The sequence below is a fragment of the Phocoena sinus genome, chromosome 11 (assembly GCF_008692025.1).
Source record: "Phocoena sinus isolate mPhoSin1 chromosome 11, mPhoSin1.pri, whole genome shotgun sequence".
Classification (NCBI taxonomy): Eukaryota; Metazoa; Chordata; class Mammalia; order Artiodactyla; family Phocoenidae; genus Phocoena; species Phocoena sinus.
Window position 1 is genome coordinate 81,110,696 of NC_045773.1, and position 23,735 is coordinate 81,134,430.

General features: G+C 47.5%; 1 protein-coding gene and 1 non-coding gene across 2 annotated transcripts; one reads left to right on the plus strand and one right to left on the minus strand.

The window, feature by feature from the left end:
• Positions 1-2,381: 2,381 nt before the first annotated feature.
• On the plus strand, positions 2,382-23,287 carry IER3 (immediate early response 3). The gene is made up of 4 exons (XM_032650018.1): positions 2,382-2,546; positions 4,085-4,321; positions 21,269-22,249; positions 22,349-23,287. Exons 3-4 carry the CDS (start codon positions 21,629-21,631, stop codon positions 22,607-22,609), a joined length of 882 nt encoding a protein of 293 aa, XP_032505909.1. The 5' UTR covers positions 2,382-2,546; positions 4,085-4,321; positions 21,269-21,628; the 3' UTR covers positions 22,610-23,287.
• TRNAG-CCC lies at positions 8,698-8,770 on the minus strand. Its single transcript has one exon. It is a non-coding gene; the product is annotated as a tRNA-Gly (tRNA).
• Positions 23,288-23,735: the final 448 nt, after the last annotated feature.

Sequence of the window (23,735 nt, forward strand, 5' to 3'; positions counted from 1 at the left end):
ATAGATGAATGGGTAAAGAAGATGTGTCACACACAGTGGAATATTACTCAGCCATAAAAAAGAATGAAATCTTGCCATTTGCAACCACATGGATGGACCTAGAGTATGTTATGCTAAGCGAAATAAGTCAGACAGAGAAAAACGAATACTGTATGATTTTACTTATACGTGGAATCTAAAAAACAAAACAAATGAACAAACAGAACTGAACAGAAACAGAGTCACAGACGCAGAGAACAAGCAGGTGCCAGAGGGGAGGTGGGTGGGAGAATAAGAGGAATAGGTGACAGAGACTAAGAGGTACGAAAAGTACAAACTTTCAGTTATAAAATAAATGAGTCACAGGTATAAATGTGCAGCGTGAGGATTATAGTTAATAATTATGTAAAATCTTTGTATGGTGACAGCTGACAACTAGACTTACCATGGCGATCATTTTGAAATGTATAGAAATATCAAATCACTATGCTTCGCATCAGGAATTAACATAGTGTCATAGGTCAGTTATAGGTCAAAAACAAACAAACAAACTCATAGAAAAAAAAGATCGGATTTGCAGTTACCAGAGGCAGGGAGTGGGAGGGAGGGGGAATCAGATGAAGGCAGTCAAAAGGTATAAACTTCCAGTTATAAGTTCTAGGGATGTAATGTACAGCATGATAAATACAGTTAACACTATGGTACATTATATATGAAAGCTGTTAGAGAGTAAGTCCGAGTTCTCATCACAAGGAAAAATTTTTTTTCTCCATTTCTTTAATGTATCTATATGAGATGATGGATATTCACTAAACCTATTGTAATCATTTCATGTCGTACATATGTCAAATCATTATGTTGTACACCTTAAACTTATACAGTGCTGTATGTCAATTATATTTCAGTAAAATGGAAGAGAAAAACAGAAGACTTTTGAACATATTCCTAAAAGCTCGGTGGCAAGCCTCTGGGGCTTTAAGCAAGGGATAGACATGCTCACTCTCAGATCTGGGAAGGCTCACTCTGGCTGAAACTCAGAGAAGGGATCTGAGCAGGGCAGGACTGGAGGCAGTGAGATAAGGTAGGAGGTAGGAGGTGGGGTAGGCACACAGGCTGGAGGTGATGGAGTCTTGGAGCGTGGTGACAGGGAGGTGAGGGAAAGTGGACAGACTGGAGAGATCTTTACAAGGGAAAATCAATGGGACTTGGGGGCTGATGAAGGAAGGGGGTGCTCCAGAGGCCCCCAAGGCACAGTGGAAAAGAGCACTGGGCTGGGAATCTCAAGATCGAGGTCTAATTCCCAATCAACCACCAGTCAACTACCCAGTGGCTTTGGCCAAGTCACTTTACTGCCCTTCGCTGCTTTCGTTTCCTCATCTTGTAGGACGAGATAAGGCCTGTTGATCTTATGGTACCACTCAATTCTACTATCCTCTGATTCTACAAAGTAAATGCATTACTAAGGACAAAATAAAACCATGGTGTCACCTCCCCCCAAGGTTTAAGGACCCTTCCTCTATGTGTTACTCAATACCATTGATCATCATATACTTAAAGATGTACTCAAATGTTGCATTTACTGGTCTGTCTCCTTCAGAAGGCGAAGTGCTCCTTGAGGGCAAGAACTGGGTATCCTGTACCTGGAACCAGGTCAGGCATATGGTAATTGATTCACTGTATTTGTGGAATTGACTATTTTGAAGTGCAGAGAGAACAGACACACAGTTACTCAAGAAGGCATCTTGGTGCCAAGTATTGTGTTTTTTCTGTATCCAGAGCACTGTGGTGGATGCTAGGGTCATCTGAATAAACAAGAAAGCCAGTCATGGACCTTACGTCAAGTCAAGTGGCCAAGACAGACGTTAAACACACGAGGACAAAAATTATGGTTTATTTCTAGTTGTGGCAAGTGCCACAAGGAAAAGTACTGGGTATTGTGACTGTGTAATAGGGAGACCTAACTGAGAGAGTGACCTTTATGATAATAAGGGTGAGTTGATTGACTCACAGAACTAGGAAGGGAAGAGAGAAAGAGAGGGGGACAGAGGGAGAGACTTTTAGGAATAATAAGGAATAATAAAAAGGAATAATAAGCATGCATGGAGGCCTGAAGCAGGAAGGAGTTCTGATGAGAATACGGGAAGGAAATCCGCTGGGATGATAACATTAGCTACATTGGGATTGTGGAATTTTGGGTACTTTTTATTTTCTTCTGTTTGTATACATTTTGCATTTCACAGATTTTCCACAACAAACACACGTTATTTTAATCATTGGAGGGGAAAAAAAACATTGTTAGTTTAAACAAAATAATAAAGGATGTGGGGAGAATGGGTGTCATGGAGGAGGGGGCACATTCCAGAGGGACTGGTGACTTAAGCGGTGAGTAATCCCTACGTGGGGGAGAGCAACCGGCATGTTGATGGGGCTAGAACAAAAGAGCAGGGGTGACTCACGAATGATACAGTTGAAGCTGGGCCGCCAAGGTCCATGAAGGTGAGGCTGAAGAGTTGGAGGTGATATGAAAAGTCATAGTGAGCTACTTTCAAAGGGCCTGAGCAGGGAAGGTAAGCATTTTAGCAAAGGGGAGCAGGATGGGGAGAAACCAGAGAGAGAAGGAGTCTAAGAGGTCCCTTCGGGGCTGGTGGGGGAGAGCGGGGACCTGGTAAGGCCAGTAGTCCTACAACACAGCGTAGTTGGTCCTTTGTTACTTGACGGGCATCGAGGGGTTAGGCTGCCCTATGCTTTCTGCCCCACAGTGGAAGTGGAAATTGTGTTTTCTGAAGGTCCTTCCTGATCTGCAACCTCTGAGAAATAAACTGCTAGCCTGGGGACATTTCTAAAGAGATAAAGTCAAAAATTGGTTTTCGGGGGCAGAGGTGGCAGGGCACAGGCAGGATTTGGAAAATTGGGGCCTGATACAAGTTCTAAGATGTCCTCCCACCCACTCCTGATCTAGATAAGCACCTCTGCCACCCACACTGGATACTTGGCCAGGATTTCCTCCTGAGGCTGTGAAGCATTTTTAGGGCTGGGATGTGAGTTGGGGAGGGGGCGGAAATTGGCTCCCCACTCCCCTCTGAGCTGAACCTACAGGAACTACCTCAGCCACTTCCCTTCTAGGCTTTTCCCCCCTCTTCCCATGTGGTTCCATCAGATCACCATCTGATTGCCCCAACAGAACTCTTCTTGGCATCTCCTCTCACCCCACACTCCTGACATGGGTGCTGCCCACTCAGAGAGATGAGGACCAACTTCGTCCTGGCCTTCTACCCAGCCCGGAAGCTGAGTGCAGCACAAGAGTCTGCCTTAGCCCTCTCCTGCTCTCTTGAGAAAAGAGATGCAAAATCATATTAAATAATGATATTAAATCACCATGTTAAATCAGTGTATCAAGTGCAGGACGGTCAGTCAGCAGCTGAGGGATCACTACCCGTTGCCCCGTAGTTGGCCCTGGGCTACTGTGAGGATGGAGGGGACAGGGGCACTGAAGGAGCAGTCCCGCTGTTTGGAGGCATCAAGTTCTTAATAAAAGTAACTTCAACCCAGAAGACTTGGGTTCATGTCACAGCTGAGCTCTTGCTAGCCTAGTCATCTGAAGGGTAGCCCACTTACCCCTCTAAGCCCCGTAGTTTCTTCAACTGTCGTGATAGCTAGTTTAGGGTCAAATGATGCAGTGTCTGAGAAAAATAGACTTGAAAGGAGTTCTTCCTTCCACAGGAATCTATTGTGAGGCTATCACTGCTCAAAATGTTTAGGATATAAAGATAAAGAAGACAATCGTAACAGGCCAGTCCCCTGCCCTCAGGAAGGTCCTCCAGTTGCTGTTATTACTGATGACTGTTGAATAAATGGGGCCACTCATAAGAAGCAAACGGAGAGTTCTGACAGAGGATGAAAGGCTATATTTTCCAAAGATGGATATCCTCCTCCGATACTCTTCTTATCCCGTGACTGACACGCCAGGGTGGGATCGTGTTCCTTCCCCTTGAATCTGGGTGGGGCTGTGACTGCTGTGACCAATGGAGTAGGGGGAAAGCAATGTAGATCATAAAAAAGTGAAGTCATAAAAAGTATACAGTTCATGCCTGGTTCTCTTTCTCAGTAACCCAGACACCATGCAAGAGAGGCCCAATCTAGACCAAGGGAGAGGAACCGAGGCCCCCAGCCAATAGCCAGCATCCACTGCCATACGTGTGAATGAAGGATCCTGCAGACGGATGGTTCCAGTCTCCAGCTTTCGAGTCTTCCAGCTTCGACCCCAGACATCATGGAGCAGAGGCAAGCCATCTCCACCCCCACTGCGCTCCATCCAAACTCCTGATCCACAGAACCCATAAAGGTAACAAAGAGTGTCATGCCCGCTAAGTCTTGGGGTAATCTTTTAGGCAACATTAGATAACCAGAACATAGAGTGACCTTAGGAGGAGCAAGAATGAGCAGCATAGAAACTGAAGGAGAAAGTACCCTAGACGAGTTGAGTTAGTCAGATGGAATGACATTAAATGTGGAAAGCGTTACTAGCCTCGACCACATGGTTTCTAACCTTGTCCTGCTGTGAAATTGTCCCCTCAAAGACCACCAACAACCTTCCAACTGACGAAAGTCAAAAACACCTCACCTTTTTCTCCATACTCATTCTCCTTCAACTTCTTTCTTGACTTCCAGTCTTAATATAAGGTCAACTACCACACGGACATGCTTCTCTACCGGTCTCTGCTTTGCTTTACTCATTGGTTCCTCTTCTCCCTCCCACCTTCCCACTAGGCTGTAACCAACTTACTTTCCAAAGGCTTGCTCCCCTCTCTCTATCCATGGCCCTCAAAGAGCTCACTTCTTCTTCTTCTTCTTCTTTTAAATATTTATTTATTTGGCTGCACCTGGTCCTACTTGCAGCACACAGGATCTTCGTTGCTGCCGTGTGGGATCTTCCTTGTGGCATGCAGGCTCTTTAGTTGTGGCATGCGGGCTCTAGTTCCCTGACCAGGGATTGAACCCAGGGCCCCTGCATTGGGAGCATGGAGTCTTAACCACTGGACCACCAGGGAAGTCCCGGGCTCACTCCTTGACGAAACTATCACCTGTGTGCAGAGTCTCCCACTCCAATACCTCCATAACCAGTCCTGTTCATCGACATGAACTCCTATCTTGTATTGCCAATTTCCCTCTAGTCATGTGCCAATACCTTATTTCTTCGCCACCTCAAGTCCAACACATCCAAAATGGACCCACTGTAATGGATGCTATCTGGGCCTCACCCAGATCATCTTTACCAGCTGGTCTACTCATCCCCCAGGTACCAGGCATGTTGGCTGATAACCACACACAGCTGTCCCCTTTTCTGGAGAATTGGCCTGGACCGAATGGGAGACAAGCCATCCCCACAACACACACTTTGGACAGATCTCAGCCACTGACTGCCTGATGCGCAGCTGTAAAACGCCAGCCCCCTTCTCTCAAGGTGGAGCTGACTCTGGTGTGATTTGCGCTGAGAGTCTCACTGTGGTCTCGGATTACAGTTTAGCCCACATCCTTGCTTAGCTTCTTGGCTTTGCCATCTTGTTCCCCTCGCTCTTCTCCTCCCCGCATCAATCCCTTGGACAAAAGTTCTGTGCCAGGCTCTGCCTCTAGGTGACCCAACCTAAAACACCTATCAAGGCAGGTTCACTTGTTTACTTGTTTCTTGGCCTCCCCAACCTGAAACTCCCTATCAGGCCAGCCATCAGTCCTAACATATTTTCTAGCAAATGCCTCTCAGATTTATTTCTTCCTCCTTGTTCCCATTGCCCCCACATAATCACCTCACACCTGGATTGTGAAATTGGTCTCCTCTCCAACCTCCCTGCCCTTTCCTGTTTTTCCTTCCCCCCACCCAACATGACTCGCACGTAAACGCCAGATTAAAATCTCTTTAATGCCTTTGATCATACAGCTCCCCTACCCAAAAGTTTAATGCCTCCTGTTTATAATGGCACTAGATAAAGATTCTTTTGTCTGCTTTCCTGGACCCTCACTGAGATCTGGCTTTCACCTTGTTTACTTAACCTCATTTTCCAGTATTTCTAATTTTCTATTCCAGCCAGCTCCTTCAAAATTCCACAAAGCACACTTATTCCCATCACACCAGCCCCACTTTCCCCTCCTACACTTTCCTAAACCCTGCCCACCAGTGGGAGGGCCACCCAGCTGTCTCCCAGTATCCACCCTTCCCTTCTTCTCAGTTTCCAGCTGGGCACAGGGGTTCCTGGAGTAAATAACACATATCCCAGCCTCCCTTGCAGCTGGATATGGTTAAATGACTTCACTTCAGCCTATTTCATATAAGCAGAAATGCTGCGCATTACTTCTGTCAATGGATTAAGAGGAAAGGATGTGTTTCTTTGCCCTTCTCTGTCCTGCTGGCTGGAATGTGCAGCTTGGACAGCCATCTTAGATCATGAAGTAAAAACCATGTACTGAAGACGTGAGGCAACAAACTGAGCTTCTAGCCAAGCCTGAACTGCCAGCCTTGATCTAGACTTTCTATCAGAGAGAATGAATTTATATCTAGTAAACCACTCTTCTAATTTTTTGTCTCTCACAGCTGAATCTAATCCTCACTGACACACATACTCAACTTTTCTGTTTGTTAGCCATAATGAGCTTCTGTAGCTCACAACCAAAGGAAACCAAGTGCTAAGGAAGGAAGGTAAAAGCTTTAGAAAAATTAAAGGAAGCTGAAGCAAAGTGCACAGGACTTTAGAAAGACATTTCTAAATTATTACTGGCAGGGAAGTGACTACGATTATGTAAGGAGAAACTAGGCAAGCCCAGGCAAAATGCAGGGCTGGATTTTCATGCATTTCACTGCAGAAATTATGGGCAGAGCAGATCTAGTATAACTCTGAGTGTTAATAAGGTGGTTGAGCTGTACTTTGGTTCTGCTCACATCTTGTGAAGGGAGGAAAGAAGTGGATGCAAGGCTGAGCTGAGAAATATTTAACAACTGCCTGGAGGTTGGGGGGAGTCTAATTAGCTGCATTTCCAGTTTCCGTGGTGTAAATATTCCCAACAAGGTCAACTTCAAGCTACCGACGTTATGTCAGTTGGCTCACAAAATTCCTGAAAATATCACAATCTGCTCTCCTGAGGGGCGCTGAAATAGCAATGCATGTAATGAACCTCACTAGGCGCCAGGCGCTGTGGGAGCCATTTTGCATATATTATCTTCCTTAATCCTTCCACGCAACACTGAGGGGTAAGGCCAAACTTCGCCAACCATTAATCCTTTGGAGGAAAATTCCAATACATGTGGATTTATATTTATATATCTTCTCCACAACCCTGGAAGGTGCATTGGTCATTCCTATTATGGATAATTAGAAAAAGTAGGAAATGGAGGTTAGGAAGGAAAACTAGGGTGTAGTGGATATTACTTGGGTTTTGACAATGCAGCAATGACTCTCTCCTCCTCCTCTGACAATAGTCATTGGATTCTTTGGGGAATTACCTGTGCACAGTCCTACTGAGCTTTCAGTTAAGATGTCCGTTCTTCCCCAGGCCCCTACCTAAACCAGACTAATCAGACTCTCTCTGCTGGAGCTTTGAATGATGAACATGCATGTGAGGGATGGAAAAAAACTAGCTGTCGTTCATTCATTTCAGCAGGTAGTGAGGGCAAGACTTGATTCCTCCTATGGAGTCCCCAGAGCTGCCCTAGTTCCTATGTTCCCTGAGCCTAGCTCTCTAGCCTTCCTTTCAGGCTGTGAGCTCTCCAATATGCTCCCAATGCTCAGCTTTTCTAAGTTAGCCATAATGAGTTTCTATGGCTTGAAACCAAAGAAATCCAAATGCTAAGAAAGGAAGGTAAAAGTTTTAGAAAAATTAAAGGAAGCTGAGGCAAATGCAGAGGGCTTTAGAAAGGCATTTCTAAATCACTACTGGCAGAGAAATGGCTACAATTATGTAAGGAGAATCTAGGAAAGCCCAGTCAAAATGCAGGGCTGGGGCTTCCCTGGTGGCGCAGTGGTTGAGAGTCCGCCTGCCGATGCAGGGGACACGGGTTCGTGCCCCCGTCCGCGAAGATCCCACATGCCGCGGAGCAGCTAGGCCCGTGAGCCATGGCCGCCGAGCCTGCGCGTCCAGAGCCTGTGCTCCGCAACAGGAGAGGCCACAACAGTGAGAGGCCCGCGTACAGCAAAAAAAAAAAAAAAATGCAGGGCTGGATTTTCATGCATTTCACTGCAGAAATTATGGGCAGAGCTGACCTTATATAACTCCAGGTGTTAATAAGGTGTTTGAGCTGTACCATCAGATGCTCATCACAGGGTTTGTTTTTTTTTAAGCTTTTTTTTTTTTTTTTTTTTTTTTTTGCGGTTCGCAGGCCTCTCACCGTTGTGGCCTCTCCCGTTGCGGAGGCTCGGGACGCACAGGCTCGGCGGCCACGGCTCATGGGCCCAGACGCTCCGCGGCATGTGGGATCTTCCCAGACCAGGGCATGAACCCGTGTCCCTTGCATTGGCAGGCGGACTTTCAACCACTGCGCCACCAGGGAAGCCGTTAAGCTTTTCTCTTTTTTTGTAAATTTATTTATTTATTTATTTGTTTGTTTGTTTATTTATTTATTTATTTAGACGTGCTGCACTGGGTCTTCGTTCCTGTGCGCGGGCTCTTTGTTCTGACGCGCGGGCTTCTCTAGCTGCAGCTCATTGGCTCAGTAGTTGCAGCATGAGGGCTTAGTTCCCCAACCAGGGATTGAACCCGGGCCCCCTGCATTGGGAGTGCAGAGTCTTAACCACTGGACCACCGGGGAAGTGCCCTGGGTTAATAATCACAGGGTTTTTAAGTAAAGGCAACTCAAACCATTTCACATCTGAAGTATCCAGGTTACCCTGTGGTTTTAGAATCACTATGAAACAGATGGGAGTATTTTTTTTTTTTAATATTTGGATCATTTGGGTGGAGGACCAGAGAGAAAACACAGACCACTAAGCACTCTTAGTTAGCATTTTATCTTCTAGAAAGTAATTTACAATTATCTCCTTTAAAACTATTAGCAGCAGAGATCCTGGCAGGTTTCTAGTAGGGAAGCCAGGAGTTGTATTCGGGTTTGTGTGACTGCCCAGCATTTCTACTAGTTCTATGCCTCAGCCAAAATTTTTCCCATCACCCCTTCCTGCAGTGATCTCACCCTGCTCTGAATTCCTAAAATGCTGGCTTTCTGTCTCAACATTCCATTCATTTGACATTCAACACGGTGATTTGCTGGGTCTTCAGATGAGGAAAAGTACTTGCTAAGCTCTAATATACCAAACAAATGTTAGTTATTATGTTATGGTGTATGTGCATATATTAGTGTGTACATGTATAAAATATACACGTATACTTGTACGTATATGTGTATGTACAGTTATATAATTATTATATGTCTCTTATTTTCCCTTAACTAGGTTATAAACTTCTTGAGGCCCGTTTATCCATCTTTCTGCCTTCCACTGCTCGTAGTTGGAACACATTTGACAGTCAATCTACTGATGATTTGAGTGCAGGGACTAGCCCCCATCATTTCTATGACTTTCAGCCACTTATCTCCACTGCCCTCCTGTGTCCTACAGGGCTGCTAGGAGGAGTGAATGAGATAATGGGTGCAGAGCACCCTGGATTGGTTGGTTCCGTGTGGACTATGACAGAAAAAAACTCTCTTAGTTCCCCCTTCAACCTCTTGTATTCCTTTTCACAGAAGTTTGGGTCATGGCTATGATCAGAAACACGTTTCCGTTTTTCAGTAATAGATTTCTGAAGTTGTTTCTAGAGCTCTGAATGGGTGGTAGGAGACCTCATCCAACCAGAGCAGACTGATCTTGACTGCTTTAAAAGTGTTGAAAGCAAATGAAAGCCATCAGCTCGCAGTGAATGTTTACACAATGCAGCAGTTTTCCTTCTCTCACCCCACTCATCATCTAGCCCGGTGCTGTCCAATAGAACTTTCTGTGATGACGGAAATGCACTATACCTGCGCTTTCCAATATAGTAACCACCGGCTACATGAGGTTTTTGTACACTTAAAATGTGGCTGATGCAAATGAGGAACTGAATTTTTTTCATTATTATTTCTTTTTTTTCAAATAAATTTATTCATTTGTTTATTTTTAGCTGCGTTGGGTCTTCGGTGCTGTGCCTGGGCTTTCTCTAGTTGCGGCAAGCAGGCGCTACTCTTCATTGTGGTGCGCGGGCTTCTGATTGCGGTGGCTTCTCTTGTTGCAGAGCACGGGCTCTAGGACGCGTGGGCTCAGTAGCTGTGGCTCGCGGGCTCTAGAGCACAGGCTCAGTAGTTGTGGTGCACAGGCTTAGTTGCTCCGCGGCATGGGGGATCTTCCCGGACCAGGGCTCGAACCCGTGTCCCCTGCATTGGCAGGCGGATTCTTAACCACTGTGCCACCAGGGAAGTCCCTAGGAACTGAATTTTAAATTGTATTTAATTTTAATCAATTAAAATTTAAATAGCCCCATGTTACCATATGCGACAGCACAGAGCTAACTTAAGAGAATCTGGGTCTTTTTGTTCATTCATTAATTTACCATTCAATCAAAATCTACTGAGTACCTAATATAAGTTAGGCACAGTACTCAGCCCTGACAGGGGGTTCAATGGTTAGTCTCACCTGAAAGACCTCAAAATTTCTTTGAGGAAGGGACTTCCCTGGTGGTCCAGTGGTTAAGTCTCTGTGCTCCCACTGCAGGGGGCATGGGTTTGATCCCTGGTCAGGGAACTAAGATCCCACATGTGGCATGGCCAAAAAATTGTTTGAGGAAACAAATGATCTTTTGAGATGACCTCAAGACCTTCATTTGTCTTCTGACTATACCATGTCCTCTTGAAAAAAGTAGCTGGAGATTTCTTAGGCATGGGTCACCCTGCAGATGTCCTTACCTCCCCGACTTCCCCTGCTGGATTAGGATCCTTGCCTGAGCTAGAGGCAACTCCCAAGGGCTGGCAGGAGTCCAGCGATATGACCAGAGGAGAGAATGCCCAACAGGGCTGCCCAACAAGGTTATTCTACCCTGGGGCATGTGTGCATAACCCATTCAGAGTTTGAAAGTGAGACACAAGCAAGGACGCAAATATCAGAGCAGCGTAAAACCCCAAGGACAACGAGCTAGGGCAGTGAGCCAAATGATAATGTTAATAATGAGGATTGTTAAGAGGCAGGGAAGCGTAGAGGTTGGTTGCTTTGTCTCTGGAGCCAAACTTCCTGGAATTCAATCCCAGCTCTAGCCCTTGCTGCCGTGCAAAGTTTCTGTGCTGTATCCTCACCCGTGAGAGGGATGTTGTAAAGGCCTTCTTCTCAGAGACTTACCACGAAAATTAGATGAATAGAACATGGAATTGAACCAGAGTAAGCTGGTTCCAGCGTCCACTCTCTGACCGATGTGGTACACTGCTGGATTTGGGATGAGGTAGACTAGGGTTCGAATCTAACTCCCGCTATGTAATCTTGAGAAAGTGGGCTGCCTCATGGAACTTCTCATTTTCCTCTTTGGTAAAATGAGGATACAGGCAATGGTGACAGTGGAGGTTTGTGAAGGTTTAATGGATTGATTCCTAGGTAGTGCTCAGATTAGTGCCTCCAGGGCACTGTGTGTGCCCAAGCAGCGTGGGCCTGTGTTACTTCACACTATGCACCGGGGCCCATGCAGGGCCACGCGGCAGACACTGAGGCTGGGGAGAGCAGCAGACGGAGAGATACTGAGCCACAGGGTGCGCTGGGTGGGCCGGGAGGTGGGGTGTGCTCCTGGAGCTGCTTGAACAGCAGCGTGGCTTGAAATCGCTGTGGCCTCCTAAAGACATGACATGCCAGTTCTTCAGGGTGCAGATTGCCGGATTCCAGCCTATCCCTGTCCCCTGAGGTAACCTGCATGTCAACCTGTTCTCTGACAAGGAAAACGTTCTGACTTGACAGGTTTGATGCAGGAACTTACAACAGGGACATTTTGATGCAACTTCCTTAGAACAGTCCTGTCAGAGTGTAAAATGGTAAACCGTGGCCATTTCTTATAAAGTTAAATATATTCTGAGTTATACTACTCCTAGATATTTACTCAAGAGAAAAACACACGTCCACAAAAAAAGTTGTATGTGACTCTTCATAGCAGTTTTATTCGTAATAGCCAAAATCAAGAAACAAACACAAATGTCCTTCAATGGTGAATGAATAAGCCAACTGTATCATATTTATACAATGAAATACTATTCAGAAATCAAAAGGAAAGAACTACTGATTCATGCAAGAATATGGATGAATCACAGAAATATTATACTGAGCAAAAGAATCCAGACACAAAAGAGTGCCTACTGTAGTTTTATTTATATGACATTCTAGAACAGGCAAAACTACAGGAACAGAAATCAGGTCAGTTGTCAGTAGGGGCTAGGAGCGAAGAGAGGGTATTGATTCCAAAGGGGCATAAGGAACTTTCTGGGGCAATGGAAATATTCTATATCATGATTGCAGTGGCATTTACACAACTATATGAATTTGTCAAAACTCATCAAACTGTACTCCTAAAAAGGATGGATTTTACTGTATAGAAGCTATACTTCAATATACTTGGCTTTTTTTTGGCTGTGTCGCGAGGCTTGTGGGATCTTAGTCCCCTGACCAGGGATCGAACCTGGTCCCTCGGCAGTGAAAGCACGGAGTCCTAACCACTGGACTGCCAGGGAATTCCACAATATACCTGGCTTAAAAAAAAAAAAAAAAGTAATATCACCAAGCACTACCAAATTCTATGTGAAAGGGTGGGAGTCAGAGAGAGACAGGATGAGCACTACCCACAGGGATGGGCTGAGAGTATCTGGTTTGTACATTTCTCTGTTTTTTGTTTTTGTTTTTTTGGCTCCTCCATGCGGCATACAGGATCTTCATTTCCCAACCAGGGACCAAACCCGTGCCCACAAAGTCCATTAACCACTGGACTGGCAGAGAAGTCCCTAAATGCTGACAATTTAATAACTTTAGGGGGCCTTGTCAAAAAGTCCCTGGCATCAAAATGGCTGCATCACAATGCCATGTGCACTTCTAAGCAATCAGAAAGATCAACAGACAAATATCTATAATATACTGTGTTTGGTGCCTCAAGAGATTTACGTACAAAGTAGATGGACTAATTCTACATGGAGGAGTCACGGGCACGGTTTCCCCAAGGAGGTTGGAAAGAAAACAGCATGTGAAGAGTCCAATGGGTAAGAGTTTGGCATGAGTGAGAAAAAGTACAAAATCGTATATGGTGCCCTAGCTCAGGGAGCAGGGAAAGCAGTCAGGGAGTTGAGAGAGAAGCCTGTAAAGTTGCCTGATTCGGGTTGGGAGGCCAGTGTCAGCCCCACTAGAGAGTTTAGAGGCACTGAAGTTACCAACCCAGACACTGACTTGGTCAAGTCCTTCTTTTAACAAGAAAGCTCTGGGGAGGGAATTCCCTGGTGGTCCAGTGGTTAGGACTCCGCGCTTCCACAGCAGGGGGCACGGGTTCGGGGGAACAAGATCCTGCATGCCATGCAGCACGGCCAAAAAAAAGAAAAAAGAAAGCTCCGGGGAAGGCAGAGAAGATAGAAGATGGAATGGAGGGAGAAGAGTTAGGAAGGTTCTCTGTGTCCCATCCTTGTCATTGTTTCCATTGAAATCAAATGTGCCTTTCTGGTAGTGTATTGTTCTGAATACCAAAAGTATTAGGTAAGTAGGTCTCAACTAGGATACATCAGCCCCGAAGGTGGCTCAGGTGCCCAGTACTTTGGGACCCTCTGTCTCTTTCCTGAACTGGGGAACCCTAGCTCTCAAGCAACCTCTTCATTCGGGCTCCCAGGGTTACCACCAGTGGGTCTGTGTGGGAGATGCAGCAGTCACAGGAGCAAACCCACATGGTCGTGGTTGGCAGTGGAGATCATCAGAGCCAAGGGACACGATACTTTCAGCCTCCCCTCGTGAGTAATCCCCTTCAGCGTCGGGTGGTATTTCCAACCTGGGGAAACAATTGACCAATGGTCTGGGAAGAGAGAGTGTCATAAAAGGGCCAGGGCCGCCCGAGCCAGGATGACGGTAGCAATGGGGCCCAGACACTCTAGGGAATCCGTGAGTGATGGAGAGAGAACATGAGGGAAAGCAGGGCTAGTGGCCAGCCCAGCCCAGCTTCCTCTTTCATGAGCTCATAGTCAAAGCCAGGCCAGACCGGGAGGGTGCCAGCAATTGACTGAGCTTGTTTTTTCCCTAACTTGGTTCTGAGTCACACAGGGCATCTACCCTTCCCAGAAGACCGCCTTAGGTTTCACCCCGGGGCAGCCGATCAAGCTCCAGCCCTAACACACGATCCCCACTCGCGCTGGAGGCGGGCCAGCCGGGAGCACCCGCCCCGCCACCGAGGCCTCTCTGGGCGGAGGCTGGACCCCTACCAACCTTCAAAGAAAATGGCCTATGCAGGCAGCTGCTTTGGAGGTAGGAGGGAGGCACTGGCTAACTTTTGAACGAACACACGGGGAGACGCTGCTGAATCAAGGAGCTGCCGGGGAGGGAGGCCCATTCGAGAGCCTTTAATCTAAGCCCTTGACTTTACAGATCAACTCATTCAGTAAATACAGGGTGTCTGAAAAGGCAGGACAAAAGGGGAAATGCTTTATTTGTTGCCCTTCCTGCCCACCCCCCCACATTACGCTTTGAATTAAATCTCAGTCATATTCTCCAATGCTGACATTGGAGCAATCTACAGAGAGACTCCCACATGAACACCTCTAATATTAATGAATTAAAGAGCCCTATGTTTCTAGCCTTTTCAGGTAGTCTGTATGCTCTAGACACTGAAAATAGAACGATGAACAAGATGGATAAAGTCCTGCTTTCACAGAGTTATAATCTGGTGAGAAGGAAACTGAGGCCAGAGGGAGGAGCCACAACCCTGGGGTCCTAGGAAGCCAGTGTTGGACCAGAACAGGGATGCTGGGTTCTTTTCCCAGCTCCCCACTCTCAGCAGCCTCTGGGGAAGTTTGGCTGAGTTGGACTGGGCTGGGCTGGGCCAGGCTGGGCTGAATCCAGGGCAGGGCATATCATGTTCTTTTGTGACCTTGCCTTGGGCCTCCAGGCACCCTTGCCATCCTTTTGCGTCAGGGAAAACTGCCAGGGCCTGATCTTGGCCCTCCTAAGGCCCAGATGAAAGTCTTTGGGGGTCATTTATTAACTTGCTGCCTAGAACTCACCACCGCCCCCACCCCCCCATGCCTCTGGCAAGAATTGTTCTGGCTAGAATGTGTGTGTATATCGGGGCCAGGGGAAAGTTGTTTACAGTCATTCTCATTGGCTGAACAAGAACAAGGAATGCAGAAGTCTCTGCTTCTCTGGAGAAAAGAAAAAGCCACAAAACCTACCTGAAATGGAGAGGGAGAGAAGGGAGGACGAAAAGAGAAAGAGAAATTGTATCCCCCGATGATCTTAGCACTCGGAGGCTATTTTATCATCCTGGTCTCCTACTCCTGGGTTAGTTCACTACTGTCCACATCTGCTCCAAAGCAGCCCCTCTTCCCATAACTATAATAATGGCCACTAGGGAAAATACAGCACCTTGTGCCTATTCATATTCTTAATCCTTACAACAACCTTGAGGCCAGTTGGCCCATATTTCAATTAAGGAAACATTTTCAGAGAAGTTAAGTAGCTGGCCCAATACCTCATAGTTGATAAGTACCAGAGCTGGAATTTAAACCCACTTTCCTCTAATGCCACTAGATGATAATATACTCTTTTTGCTACCCCATGTTTCCCTTCTATCTCAAACGCACCTCAAGTCAATAAATAGTTATTGAGCATCTACTAAATGCCAGGTGTAGCTGAGAGTTTTCAATTTTCATTCCCTGACCCCAAGGCCCTGGCTCCATCCCTCTATCCCTGCTTCCCTTTCTCAGAAGCACCCACTTCCAAATATCTGTCTCCCTCTCCTCTGCCCATTCTGCCTCCTTCCCATTACCTCTGTCCCCCATTCTAGCCTGTGATTAGCAATGCAGCAGTATTCCAGGTGGGGCAGTAGGCATGACTCACTCTTATGTTACTTATAAAGGGTAAGAGCCAGGGCTTTGCCATCCATCAACTGCACAGTTATTCCTGACTCAATGGCAGGTCACCCTGAGCCACAGTTGAGTATCCCCCACCTTCCTCTTTGAAGAGGAAATGTAGAGGCCTCTGAAGAGACACAGCTGTATAAACAGACACCTCTGGGGGTGAGGGGTAGCTCCTCAGACGAGATGAATTTAAGAATATTTATTAAGGGAACTCTTGTACACTGTTGCTGGGAATGTAAATTGGTGCAGCCACTGTGGAAAACAGTATGCAGGTTCCTCAAAAAACTGAAACTAGAACTACCATATAATCCAGCAATTCCACCCCTGGGTATATATCTGAAGAAAACAAAAACACTAATTTGAAAAGATACACGTACCTCCATGTTCAGAGCAGCATTATTTACAATAGTCAAGATGTGGAAGCAACCTAAATGTCCATCAATAGATGAAAGGATAAAGATGTGGTATATATATATATATATATATATATATATATATATATATGTATACACACACACAATGGAATGTTACTCGGCCATAAAAAAGAATGAAATTTTGCCATTTGCAACAACGTGGATGGACCTAGAGAGTATCATGCCTAGTGAAATAAGTCAGACAGAGAAAGGCAAATACTCTGTCATCATTTATATGTGGAATCTAAAAAATAAAACTAATGTATACAACAAAACAGAAATCAATTCATAGATGTTGAGAACAAACTAGTGGTTACCAACAGGGAGAGGGAAAGGGGGAGGGGCAAGATAGGGGTTGGGATTAAGAGATACAAACTACTAGGTATAAAAAAGATAAGCGACAAGGATGTATTGTATAGCACAGGGAAATACAGCCATTATTTTGTAATAACTTTAAATGGAGTACAATCTATAAAATATTGAATGACTATGTTGCACACCTGAAACTAATATAATATTGTAAATAAACTATATTTCAATTAAGCCCCTACTGGGTGAAAGGCCAAGTACTAGAGAAACCACAGAGATACCATGAGGAGAAAGGGAGGATGTGGTCCTGTAAACTCGAGGAGATGATATTCCAGCGGGGGAGAGACACAACAAAAAGTAAACAAATACGTAAAATGATTCCCTACTGTGGTAAGCATTAACAAGAAAACAAACAAGGGGCTAAGAAAGAGGTTAGTGGGAGGTCAAGAACACAGGTCAAAGGAGGGGAATGAAGGAACTTGGTGATCTTGGGCAGATAGGGATGATATGAGAGCTGGAAATGGAAAGGGGCAAAGGCCTTTCCCTAGGATTAGGGCAGTGAGAACCCGTGCAACTGCCGGTCTCAGCCCCTGGGCCTTTCTGGCCTTAACTCATCCCCCAGCTGTCACCCCTGCACCCTGTCATTGACTTAATGATTCACTCTCAACCTTCCCCAGCTTCCTGTGTGGCAGGGAGGGGGTGGGGCAGAGCCCTGGCTCTCTGAGTTCTTCTCTCCGGTTCTTCTCTTGGTCCCATTCTGACTTTGCCACAAAGAAAGTTCTCTCTGTGCCGGGAGGACAGTGAGGATAACTAGGTCCAGCTGGAGGCCCAGATTCCAGATATTGGAGGTAGTGTGAAACAGGATCCTGACATCCCCTTCACTTCCCCTCCCCTGCCTAATGCCCTGGAGAAATTTTCCATCATAAACAAGTTATGCATTCCTAACCTTGGGTGACTCTCCCCTTCTCCCACCAAGCAGTTTTCTTCCATCATCACTCTCTCTCCCATCCCCAGTTTATGTCTGTGTGAGCATGTGAGCCTGTCCACACATGTAAATTGTCATGTATTTATGTTGATCATCGTTTAGTGTGCAGGTTGCCTTGGAATGAGGGTGTAGGTGGGTGGGTAGGCTCACTGTGCTTGGGTGTAAATGTAACGATGATGGCAGATGTGAAAGGGAGGTGTGGGAAAGGGATGTGTCTTTGTTTGCAGAGGAGGTGTGTTTTATGCCTCATCTGGAAGAAGTGTGTAATGCTGAAAGTTTCAAGTGTGCTTAAACAGGAGTGGTGGGTGTAAAATAAAGCAACACATAAGCCCAGGAAGCAATAGTATAGACAGCAATAATGTCTCTATTTATAGCCCAGTTGTGGGCCATCCCCTTATTTGCAACCCCACACATCCTTGGCTGAGAAATGCCCTTAGGTGTTCTTTGTTTGGTGTCTGTGTAAGACTTGTCCCAACTTTTCTTAAGAGGTTATAAATTCATATGTGGGATTTGAAGGAGTGTATGCCTGTCTCAAAATCTTGGGGTGATCCAGCCAGTGTATGTATACTATATGTGCATTTTTTAGTTCTGCATTTTCATCTTTCATTTATCAAGATTACTGAACAACTAGTACATGCAAGGCACCCTGCTGGGCTCTATGGAAGACACAAAGACATGTGTGACACAGCCTTTAATGGAAGAGGTCAAACATGTTCTCATCCTGTGTACCAGGCATAATATGATCTGGTACAAAGCTCTGTGGCAGATGCATTTGAAATGCATGGAGACAGCTTTGGTCCCTTCATGCTCCCTGACTCTAATGCTACCCGCCTTATCACTAAATTCTGGTAATCTTATGCTAGGAATGTCTCTTAAAGCTGCCCCTTCTCGTGTTCCCTGTGTCATAGCCCATTTCAGGCCCTTTCCTCATACCCAAACCTCTCCAGTAGTATCCCGTCTCTGCCTCAGTGTTTCCCCATCCAGAGCATACTCCTTGTCCCACTCAGTTCCCAGCTTTGAACCTGCCCTCCTTTGATGTCATTCCATGACCCACAAGCTCCACAGTCTAGAGTCAAACCCAGTCCCCTGGCCTGACAGCTAAGCTCTCCTCACTGCCTAATTCCTTTCCAGCCATCGTCACTTACCACTGTTGTGGAACCCAGATTTGCGTGCCTGATGCACAGTGAGGCCAAACAAACCAAAACATTGGGTTTGGGGCAGAGAAAGGTTTATTGCAAGCACCAAGCAAAAAGAACAGGTGGCTCTTGCTCAAAAACCCCAAACTCCCTGATGGTTTTCAGGGAAGAGTTTTTAAAGGCAAAATTCGGATCCTCAAGGACTATGTCATTCTTTTAAAGGTTGTGCCCTGCCCGCTTCCCTCCTGTTTATGATGAGGATGAGAAGTTGCCAAAAACTGCAAGTGCCAGGGCAGAGCAATTTAAGCAGAGGACCTAAGGCGAGAAAGAGCTTGGCAAATCCTGGGAACTGAAAGGAGGCAGCCCTGGGTGGCTGGAGCACAGCACAAGAGAAGAGGGGTAAAAATGAGCTTGGAGAGGAAGAAATGAAATTTTGAAGGTACTGTTATGGAACAAGTTCATGTGCCCAGTGCACAGTGAGGCCAAATAAACTGAAACGGCAGAGTTTGGGGCAGAGAAAGGTTTATTGCAGGGCCAAGCAAGGAGAATGGGTGGCTTGTGCTCAAAACCCCCCAAATTCCCTGAGTTTTTTGGGGAAAAGATTTTATAGGTAAAATTTGGGGTGTGTGACTTTCTTCTGATTGGTTGGTGGTGAGGTAACAGGGTGGTGCTCCAGGAATCTTGCACTCAGCCTGAAGTTACCATCCTCCAACTGAGTGAGGGACTTAGTTCCTGTAGAAGAACTCAAAGATATATTGTTATGTATATCCCTTGAGGAGGAACCAGGCCCCTGCTTTATCTGCACCATTCTTTTTTTTTTAAAGTTTTTGGCTGTGCTGGATGCACAGCATTCTTCCCGGACTAGCGATCAAACCCACGCCCCCTGCAGTAGAAGCTCTGTCTTAACCACTGGACCACCAAGGAAGTCCTGCACTATTGTTTCTTGACTACTCCTGTTTCTGCATTCCCTTCCTTCCCTAATCAGCAACTGTTTGAATCTGTCCTTTGGAACCCAGGGAAGGTCTAGGAGGGACACGGAAAGGCTTTGGTACCCAGGAGGGCCCCACAGGGTCCTGCTGGGTTTCACCACTACTCCATTACAGGAAACTTGTCCTGAGACCGTTTTTCTTGTGATTCCCCAAACACATCCTGTACTTTTCCAGCTCAAGGCCTTTGCTGATTCCATTCTCTTTCTCAGTCATCTTCCACATCTGACTCTGTGGTATCCCACCCACCATTTAAGGTCATCTCAAATGCCATTCTTCCCTGATGCCTCATGTGATTGATTAGACAGACAGGAACAGCAGCTCTATCGGGTTCCCCTTATACTTAGTCTTCCATTTTCTTAGAACCTGATGTGTTTGCTTTAGATAAAGCACTTGGCTCTCTCAGCAGCATACATGCTGAAACCTACCTCAGTACTCAACAGTACCTTTTAACAGGGTGTCTGGCCCTGTTGAGTGCTCAAAAGATGTTAAATTCTGTGTCCATTGTAAGGTCGGATCTTAACAAACGGCACCGCGAAACAGAGGAAAGCTTCAAGTGAGCGCTCCCAGGCGAGGTTCTCTGGTCGGAGAGAAAGGGGCCAGAGAAGTCGCGGCTGGGGGAGGGTTGGGCAAGATTTTATAGGGGAAGAAGGGAAAGGGGTGTGGTGAATCTGGGAGGGCGCAGGGTATTCCTTATTTGGTGGTCTTTTCGGGTATCCTGGGGGACCGTTAGTCCCGCCCCTCGAAAGGCGGGAAGGCTGGGCTGGGTTCAAAGTCCCCAGGTCAGTTCCTGGAACTGGGTGGTCCGGAGAATTTCGGTCTGATGCAACCTGTGAATCTGATTGTGTTCCCCTGCCTCGGGCCAGTTGGCCTTACATCCATGAGCAGCTTTCTCTAAGGCAGTTATGAAAATGTGTCAATTCTCTCTTGTGTTATTATCATTACCACAACATTTGCATAATGTCTCACAGTTTAAATGTTCTTCACATAAACTTAAATCCAGATGGCTGCTAACTTCTCACCTTTGTATTTTGTGGTCCTCTGCTCCAGCCATGTATGAACATTTCTGCACATTGCTGGGTTGCCCCTGTGCAGTCTCTGCACCTTTGTTCTGTGTGGGTGTGATGTGCATATTGAAGGCGAGCAGAATATGCCACCCGAAATGTGCCACTTTGGCATGTGAATTATTTGGAGCTGAAGGAAATCAAAACCCCGCAGACAATTGCCTAAATAATTTAGGTAGGGGGACTGGCCCAGAGATAGCTTTCACCTGAAAGACTTACCTGCTTAGCAGGGCAAACACCTAATTAGCTAACATCTGCCCTTTTCACCTTCCTGTGAATTACCCACCTCCCCTTCAAGCCTCAGGCCTCTTTCCCATTCCTTAGCTGAAGATGGCATATAAGCCTCAATTGCCCGACTGCCTGCCTTTGAGTCTCCAGTCTTCATGGGCTCCTGTAAGTAAGCAATTAAATTTGTTTTCTCCTGTTAATCTGTCCTATGTCTAATTATTAGACCAGCCAAAGAAACTAGAAGGAAAGGAGAAATTTTTCCGCCTCTACAATGTGGTGTGTGTGCTTGTGTGTGTGTGTGCGTGTGTGTGTGTGTGTGTGTGTGTGTGCTAAAGCAGGCAGGGTTGTGTCTGTCTGTGTGTGCTAGGGTGTTCATTTCTCTTAGGCATCTTGGCTGTTTCTGTACTAGACTTCCCTCCTATGCTGTGTGTTTTCCGTGTTCCTACAAGCTTGTGAATGTGCACCTGTAACTGTGGTTCCTTGACTTTGCTGGGTCAGTATTGTAGTAGGATGGGCAGACTTCCTTATGTAAGCCTTCCTGCCTCTCCAGAGATGGGGCTTGTGGCTGAACCTTCTCAAACTGTCTGTGAGCCCCTCTCCAGCAGCCACATGTCCCGACATGTGCCCGCAGTCCGGAATTTTACCCGCCTCCACTCACAAATCACACACTCACGACACACACTTAGGTGCCTACGGTTGCACTGGCCAAGTCTCCACCCCCTCCCTTTGCTTAAACTTCGGAATTTCCAGCCGACCGGCCAACCGCTCCCAGCAGCGGGTGGAGTTGAGAAGGGCCCGCCCAGTTCTCGGAGTACAAAACTAGCTCTGCAGGACTGCGCGGCCACTTGTCCTTCAGCTCTGCGCACAATGTGTCATTCTCGAAGCTCCCTCCCCACCATGACCGTCCTGCGGGCTCCGACCCCGGTCCCCTCCACCAGCCCGGGACCCCAACGGGGCTCCGGCCCCGAGATCTTCACCTTCGATCCTCTCCCGGAGACCGCGGTGGCCCCCGCTGCGCGCCCCAGCGCCTCCCGCGGGCACCGAAAGCGCAGCCGTAGGGTCCTCTACCCACGAGTGGTGAGTGTCGCCGAAGTGGACAGCCCGGGGGAAGAGCAGGGCGGACCGCCGTACGCCGGGGCCCCGACCTGACCTGTTGCCTTTGTTATCTCCCCACAGGTCCGGCGTCAGCTGCCAGTCGAGGATCCGAGCCCTGCCAAAAGGCTGCTCTTTTTCCTGCTCACCATCATCTTCTGCCAGATCTTGATGGCTGAGGAGGGTGTGTCGACACCCCTGGTCCCGGAGGACACCCCCAGCGCGCAGTCCCTCGCGCCCACCGTTGTGCCCCCGGTCCTCGAGCCCCTTAATCTGACCTCGGAGCCCTCGGACTACGCTTTGGACCTCAGCACTTTTCTCCAGCAACACCCTGCCGCCTTCTAACCGGACTCTCCACACCCTCAGAAGAATCTGAAAAACCAAGAAACACTGGGTGTACCTGGTGGGAGAAAGAGCGTATCCCAAACTGGGACTCCCAAGGCAACTCGCACTCAGAACACTACAGCGGAGATGCCAGCCCGAGCCTGGGAGAGACAGGCACCGACAAGCCGGGGCTAGGCCGGGTGGCAGGAGAGCGTCGTTATTTCTCATTGCTCCTAATAATATTTATATGTATTTATGTATGTCCCCCTAGGTGATGGAGGGGTGTATGTAATATTTATTTTAACTTATGCAGGAGTGCGAGATGTGCTCCTTGCTGCAAATGCAGATCTCTGGGTATTTATTGGGCTCTGGGGGATTGGTGGAGGCCGGCGCCCAGAACTGAGCGAGGCTGGGAAGAGGGATGGAGGAAACCCGGGTCCGAGAAGGCGCCCGGGCTGGGAGTCAAGGACGGTGGTGGGTCGTAGTAGGTTTAGCGGGTGACATACTCAGCCCTCCAGCATCTCAACTCGCGGGTCTACTGTGTGAGGCTTCGGCGGACCGTTGAGAATAAGGTCCTTGGCCTTCGATCTCCTCGAAGTTGCCCCCAAGGGGTGGCTGCGGGGTCGATGGGCTGTCAGGGGGCGGCTATGGGGTCGCCCGGTATGTTCTGTGAACACAAATAAACTTGATTTACCGTCAGCAGTCATGTGAGTGTCTCTTTGCAAGCCATGGTCCCCCATTCCCCATGGCCTTCAAGCGCCTGGGTCGGAGGAGCCGCGGTCAAGTCACCAGCGGGCGCTCCTCCCCGGGCCCCTGAGCCCCTTTTTCCCGAGTCACGGAACCCAGCAACCGGTAATCGGATGCTGTCGTACGTTGCCCAGTCTGCGGTTTTCCCAGTTAGTTCTCGCGGGGCAAATACGAGGTGAGTCAATCTCCCTTGCCCCGGGGTGCCAGACCCACTGAGGTCACGTCCCGTGGGGCGGGGCGTGGAGCGGCCTGGGCAGGGCTCCGGACCCCTGAGGGGCAGCGAATTGGGGGTCGCCCCATCCGACCCCGTGAGCCGGGGCCCGGGCGGGCGGCGGACCGGAGCGCGGCCTGCTGGGAAAGGGGCGGGCCGAGGGGGCGGGGGGAGGTTGGTCCGCCGCGG

Excerpts from the sequence above, each read along its gene's own strand:
- IER3 (XM_032650018.1), top strand. The coding sequence starts at position 21,629 with ATGTGCACCTGTAACTGTGGTTCCTTGACTTTGCTGGGTCAGTATTGT. Across the intron at positions 22,250-22,348 it reads GGGTCCTCTACCCACGAGTG|GTCCGGCGTCAGCTGCCAGT; the intron begins GTGAGTGTCGCC and ends ATCTCCCCACAG.